This window comes from Mus caroli, chromosome 12 (genome assembly GCF_900094665.2).
Source record: "Mus caroli chromosome 12, CAROLI_EIJ_v1.1, whole genome shotgun sequence".
NCBI lineage: Eukaryota > Metazoa > Chordata > Mammalia > Rodentia > Muridae > Mus > Mus caroli.
The window spans coordinates 51,428,128-51,435,208 of NC_034581.1; the positions used below are offsets into that span (position 1 = coordinate 51,428,128).

Sequence of the window (7,081 nt, forward strand, 5' to 3'; positions counted from 1 at the left end):
TTTTTTTTGGTTTTTCAAGACAGGGTTTCTCTGTATAGCCCTGGCTGTCCTGGAACTCACTCTGTAGACCAGGCTGGCCTTGAACTCAGAAATTCGCCTGCCTCTGCCTCCCAAGGGCTGGGATTAAAGGCGTGCGCCACCACGCCCGGCTGTTGTGATTTTTAACATGTTAAAAAAAAAACCAAAACCTCAGCCTAGAAAATAATAACAATAGATCATAATAGTAATTTGAACTAAAAGTCAATTTTTAAAGTGCAAGTAAATCATTTAAATGCATTTCGCAGTTTTACTCTTCCTATGATTATTTTTATTCTACCTCAGCTTGCGTATTGCACGACCCATTTTTCTTCTCTCAAACCTTGGTACTGAACAGATCCTTCGGGCACAGAAACTTAATACAGATTTTGGAAGATAAAAAAAAATTGAAGAACCCAGTGTTGTGTGTGTGCTGTGTGTGTGTGTTGGTGTGTGTGCATGAACATGTGTCATGTCCCTGTCTTGTCTCTCCTGCTCCCTGTCAAACCCTGGGCCATAAACAGCTTGGACATGTTCTCTGCCCCTGGGTAATATCTCCAGTTGAGGGACTGTTTTAAAGAGCTACAGAGTGAGCTCTTAAGAGGCATAAATATTTTAAATTTGTTTTAGAGAATTATAACCATCTACTTATCTACTTCCTTGCTATATGAAAATAACTGCATGCTGTAACTCTCATAGTTTTGCTTGTTTGTTTTTTTCTCTCTCGAGACTGTTTCTCTGTTTAGCCCTGACTCTCCTGGTTGGTCTTGTTCTGTAGACCAGGATGGCCTTGAACTTGAGATTCACCTGCCTCTGCTGGGATTAAAGACTACTGCTGCTACTGCCGCCGACACCACCTGGCTATAGTTTGACCTTTAATTCATGAAGATTAAGATGTAGCTCAGTTTGTGCCTCGGTTATTTTGATGTCTGGCATATATATGATATAAAAACAGAAGATGTAAAAATAGGACAGACCTGGTAATTAGTAGTTGCTGTTTTAAGAGTTCATTTATCTTTTTCCTCATCTGCTCCTTCTCATTGACAGTAGTCTGCCGAGGGAACGACAGCAGGGTGAGTGGCAGTCCAAGGTTCCGAAAGAGAAACGTAATGGGACTAGTTGGCTTTGTGTTGTTGTTGAGACAAGGTTTCACTGTGTGGCCTTGGCTGGCCTATGTAGACCAATCTTGCCTCCAACTCAGATCTGCCTGTCTCTGTCTCTCAAGTGCTGCAACTAAAGGCGAGTGCCACCATGCAGCCTAGCTGTTCGTTAGTTGCTTTTTTATGTGATGGGGTAATCAGCCATGTGGCTCCTCCTCCTCCATCATCATTCAAGTGTATGGTGTGTTTGGAGGCCAGAATGAGGCATCCGAATCCCTGGGACTGGAGTTACCTGTAACCATGACGTGGATTCTGAGAACTGAATTTGGGTCCTCCACAAGAGCAGTATTCACTCTTAACTAATGAGACATCTTTTCAGCTCTAGTTTGTTTTTTTTTTTTTTTCTTAAGCCCAGGCTAGGTTTGAACCCTCATCATTTTTCCTGCCTCTAATTCTCTAGTGTTGGAATTAGAGTCATTTACCACCACAGCTGCCATGTTAAAATTGTGAAGAGAATTCCAAGTGTGGTTTTTATTTTTGAATAATATTGACGTTTTATGAACGTAGTCATTTTTGGTGCTAAGTTCTCAAGAATTAGTGTAAAGTCAAAAATGAGTTAATTACTTCATTGACTTCATTACTTCATAGCTTTTAAGAAGATTGAAAAATGGGTAAACACTAGATGCTCTAGAGACTCGGAGTTTTAACTAATTTGACATTACATTAATTCTATGGTGGTAATTATTTTGGATAAAAATTGTTTAATTTCTTTTAAACTGGACCTTGGATGTCCAGTTTCATATTACAACTTTTTTTTTTCTGTCTGGACTAACATCAGAATTTTTTGAAACAGTTTTATCTTTTTTGTTTGTTTTTATTTTTTGAGATAGGGTCTTGTGTATCCCAGGCTGGCCTCAAACATGCTAAGTGGCGAATAGTCATAGCTAGTCTTAGACTCCTAATCCTGCCTGTGCCTCCCAAGGGCTGGAATCCCAAGTGTGTGCCTCCAGGCCTGCCCTGAAGTTTTATCTTTGATATTTCCCTTTTTTTTTTTTTTGTATTAACAGAAATGGATGATGAAGATTGTGAGAGGAGAAGGATGGAGTGTTTAGATGAGATGTCCAACCTGGAGAAGCAGTTTACAGACCTCAAAGATCAGTAAGTGCTAACTTCAGACGGCCCTCGTCACTGAATCTCAGTGGCAGCAGTTTTACCCGCACAAGAGCAATGACAGCGTTTCTGCTGTGCTCCCTTTTGTGTTGTATGGGAACTGGCTGATCTGGTCAGGAGGCTTCAGTTATTGTTTACCCGCTAGAGACCTCATTAGCTACAGGGTTTTGAGGCAAGTGAGGTTTTGGGGGTGGATGGAGTAGATGACTTGCATGGGCACGCTGCTGATTCAAGTGTTTCCATCGCTGCACACTTGCTTCTGTGTGTGTTATTCATTCCCTTGTTAAGCAGTTGGCTAAAGATTTCCCCCTCTGGTACTAGAGATGGAACCTAGGGCATTGTACCTGATAAGACAGTGCTCTGCCACTGAGCAATCCCCAGATCCCTCTCGAGACAGGGTCTTGCTAAGTTGCCCAGGCTGGCTGACCGTGAACTCACCTTGTAGCTCGGGTGCCTTGAGCTTGTGATCCTTCCACCCTAGCCTCCAGTGTATCTGGGTTTATAGCTCTGTGCCACCAGGCCCAGCTGAGATACTGTCTCTTAAACTTTGAGAATAAAATAAAAGTATTGCCCTCCAATTTCCTATCTGGTAACTTGATCTTCTGTCTTAACATTGCATGGTGTGTATTGACCGCTTTCACATGTGGTACTTAATCTACTCCTGTAACAGCCACGGTGTTTATTGACCGCTTTCACGTGTGCTACTTAATCTACTCCTGTAACAGCAGCCCTGTGGGCTGGATGGTAGTCTTCCATTTTACTTGTGAAGAAACTGCTGCTCAGAGAAGTTTATTCTTTCCCATATTTTATCAAACAGTGGTAAGTGAAGTCGGGCCTTTTGCTGTGGTGTTAGATGTGCGTTCCACTTAGAGGCACTTTTCTCTGGAGGGATTGTGCGAGTGTGGAAGACCATGGCTCGCAATCATCTTTTCCTTTTGAGTACATTTTTAAAAGCTGTTCTCTGTGTGTGTGTGTGTGTTTTCGAGACAGGGTTTCTCTGTGTAGCCCTGGGTGTCCTGGAACTCACTCTGTAGACCAGGCTGGCCTCGAACTCAGAAATCCGCCTGCCTCTGCCTCCCAAGTGCTGGGATTAAAGGCTTGCACCACCACACCCAGCTGGTGTGTGTGATTTTACATGCATGTATATATCTACATCACATACATGTGAGGCCAACAGAGGGCATTGGATCCCCTGGGACTGAAATCACACATACTGTGAGCTGCCATGTGAGTGCTGGGAATGAAGTGAAGAGCAGCCAGTGCTCTCTGTGGATGGGCCATCTCTATGATCTCTGCGTCGGTGCCTGTCTCTAGACTGAGTCCTTGAGTTCTTGCCCTGACTTCCCTGGATGATGCTTTACAAGCTATAAGAAGAATTAAACCCTTTCCTCAAGTTGCTTTGGGTCATGGTGTTTTATCACAGTAGTAGAATTCCTGACCAAAATACCTCGAGATTGGATCTTGCTATATCTCAAAGGTGACATTCTACTGCCTCCGCTTCTTGAGTTCTGGGATTGCAAGTGCCCACCATCATGCTCATTGAAGGCCTCCAAGGTTTGAGAGGAGATAGAATAGATTTAGTAGAATTAGCAGGCAAGAAGGACAGATTTGTTTACCATATTAATCCTGTTTATGCTGCTGCTCCTCTAAACTTTCATTGGTGTTAGAGATGAACATATGAGTATTATTTCTGCTAGTACAACATTAAAAATATAAAGTTTATAACTTTGACTTTGAAACTTTTCTTTTATTCTACAGGTTTACATTATTGTAGCATATTTGGTGTCATGTTTGTAATTTCATCCCTTGAGAGGCAGAAGCAGAAGAGTTTGCTATTCCAGGTCAACCTAGACCACAGAGCAAGACCCTTAAAAAAAAAAAAAGAAAAGAAAAAAGATTTCTATTGATAATTTTTTTTAAAAAGATTTATTTATTTCATGTATGTGAGTACACTGTCACTGTCTTCAGGCACAACAGAAGAGGGCATCAGATCTCTCATTACAGATGGTTGTGAGCCACCATGTGGCTGCTGGGAATTGAACTCAGGACCTCTGGAAGAGCAGTCAGTGCTCTTCACCACTGTGCCATCTCTCCAGCCCTATTGCTAACTTTAAAACTAGTTTGAGTTCATTTGGGCAACATTGAGAGTTAGTTCATCCAGTATCATTCTGGCAAATAGGTAGCAGATTTGTGTTTTTTATGTTTTTAAATAATTTTAAATTATGTCTATGTATGAGCGGGTGTTTGACTGGGGATGAGTGTGTACACACAAGAGTGCAGGTGCCCATAGAGGTCGGAAGTTGGACTTCCTGGAGCTGGAGTTAAAGGTGGTTATTCTCACTTGTAATCTTAGCACTCAGGAGGCTGAGGCAGGACCTTCGTGAGTCGGAGACTAACCTGGACTACATAGTGAGTTTTAGACTAGATTGGATAATATAGTGAGACCTGTCTCAAAATACCGGAAACAACAAACAAGTAAAAATTAAACAGGTTAAATATGGTACTGTGTCTTTTCAGGTAAGATGGTGAACAACCAAATTATTTGAAGTGATTTTCTTGTTTCTTTTAAGCTAATATTTAAATAACTTTTTCTTTTAGAATTGATTTATTATTGTTCAATTAAATAAAAGTTGGTAGTGCCAAAGTAGTCATTTCAAGTTCTTTTTTTTTCACTTTTATTTTCTTCAGATTGTTCTTGTTGTGTCCACTCCATCTTCTTGCCTCCCTCCCCTCTGCCCAAGTAGCTTAAGACAACAGACGAAGGCCACTGGGTCTGAATTTTCATTGCATTTTTTTGCTGTGACTAAAGAGTGATGCCAGTTAAAATAACTAACAAACCCTGGACTGGTATCTGTTTAATAGTATGATGTACATAAGTGAGTTTTCTGACTGCAGTCAGGGCAAGAATCCATCTGTTAGTTTATCGGAACATGAGCTCTGTTAGGAAGCAGTGATGCACAGGAGTGGCATGTTGCTTGACTGTGTTGGAAAGTTTTAATTGACGTCTTTATTTTTGCTTTGTTGAGACTTTATAAAGAGCGGTTGAGTCAGGTGGATGCAAAACTCCAAGAAGTCATAGCTGGAAAAGCACCAGAGTATTTGGAACCACTGGCCACCTTACAAGAAAACATGCAGATTCGCACAAAGGTAGCAGGTGAGCGTGGATGACATTTTGTGTCCTTTGTGACACTTTGATTCTGTGGCATTGTATGGGTGAATATGTTATACATGGCATAGGCCCAGGTTGCTGCCACCTGCCATGACATAACAGACATCGGCTTACATCCCTAGGCTGCCTGTGGCTTGGCGTTGAGTCTACACATCTAGAGGTAACTGCTCTCCAAGTCTGTGCGGCACATGTATATGGGTGCACTCCCTATGCTACCTTGTTCCCTGTAAGATGCACTTGGGCACCTGCCTCTCGGGAGCACTCTCAATGTGATCTCTCTCGTTCTGTGAGTTTACATAGTTAGTGCTCCTTGCAAAGCTTTGGACTCTGAAGAGAATAGTTTGGATACAGTGATTTTGACTGACTAAAGTATCCACTTCTTGCTTCTATTATGTGTGAATGATGAAGCCAAGAGTTATTTCTGTCTGTCTCCCTTTCTGTTAGAAATCTGAGAAAAGGATTGTGCTGTTTATTTTGCTCGTTCTCAAGTGAACATTTAGGAGGACTCTTGGGAGTATGAGGTAGATCAAAAAGTAGCCATGGCTTCTTAGCTTATGAACTCTTAATTTTTTCTTCTTTGATACATGTTTTGGTTCTTTTTTATTTTATATTATTTTAGGATAGAGTAAGAATCATTTGTGACTTTCTTATTGAGTCATCTTATAAACTATGGTGTCGGCAGACTGTAGGGAAGTTGTGATGACTGACTGTTGCCAGTATAACCACAGAATGATTGTGCTTGGTTTCAGGAATCTATAGAGAACTCTGCTTAGAGTCTGTGAAGAACAAGTACGAATGTGAAATCCAGGCTTCTCGCCAGCATTGTGAGGTACTGTCATTCTGTTTAACTAATTGTATCTCTTCAAGTCTTTTCTGAATAGAGTGGCTTAAAAAGTAAATAAAATAAGCAATGCAAAATTCAGTAATACTTTAGCTCACATCTTGGATGAATTTAAAGTGCAGTTCTACTGGTAGCTGTACTGGAAACAGGACTCAAAGGAACACAAGAAAGTGTGATAATTTCAGAAGATTTGCAACTGTTACTTTTTAAAAATCTATTTACATTTATGGTGCTAGGAACTGATTCTCGAGTCCTGTGTATGATTGGCAGCAGGCAAGTGCGGCACCCAGTCTGAGCTGCAGCCGTTGACTGTGACTGTCTCCTTAGAGCTAGAGAGTGGCCATGCCATCAGACAACTGAGATTATAGTGTAACCACACCACATAGAACTTTAGGCTAAAATGGTGCAGCTACAACATCGGGCTATAGAGTTAAGTTCTGACTGTCTGGACTGGCTTCTACATTTTAAGGCAGTATTTTCTATGTGAAGGAAATATAAGTGTGGCTTCTTTACGTTGTGTTTATCTTGAATCTTGTCTAAGAACTTCATGCTAATTGTACAAATAACTTTTTGTAAGATTTAGATAGCTTAAAAGGCTGAGACAGGGCTAAGTAAGGGGACAAGTTCTAGAATGGCCCCTAATTTTGATTAAAAAAATATTTTATTATTTTATGTGTATGTGTGTTTTGCCTGAATGTTTTATACATATTTGAATAGGTATAAAAGCAATGGATATCTTTCTTTCTCTTCTTTCCCTCTTTCCCTCTTTCCCTCTTTCCCTCTTTC

The 7,081-nt window shown here is 40.9% G+C and overlaps 1 protein-coding gene across 1 annotated transcript in view; it reads left to right on the forward strand.

The window, feature by feature from the left end:
- The window catches only part of Brms1l (BRMS1 like transcriptional repressor), a 33,703-nt gene that overhangs the window by 2,700 nt on the left and 23,922 nt on the right, over window positions 1-7,081 (forward strand). Inside the window, exons 2-4 of the mRNA XM_021179001.2 lie at window positions 2,183-2,273; window positions 5,312-5,439; window positions 6,204-6,283. Of these exons, the coding sequence (XP_021034660.1) occupies window positions 2,183-2,273; window positions 5,312-5,439; window positions 6,204-6,283 (299 nt within the window). The remainder of the gene's footprint in view (window positions 1-2,182; window positions 2,274-5,311; window positions 5,440-6,203; window positions 6,284-7,081) is intronic.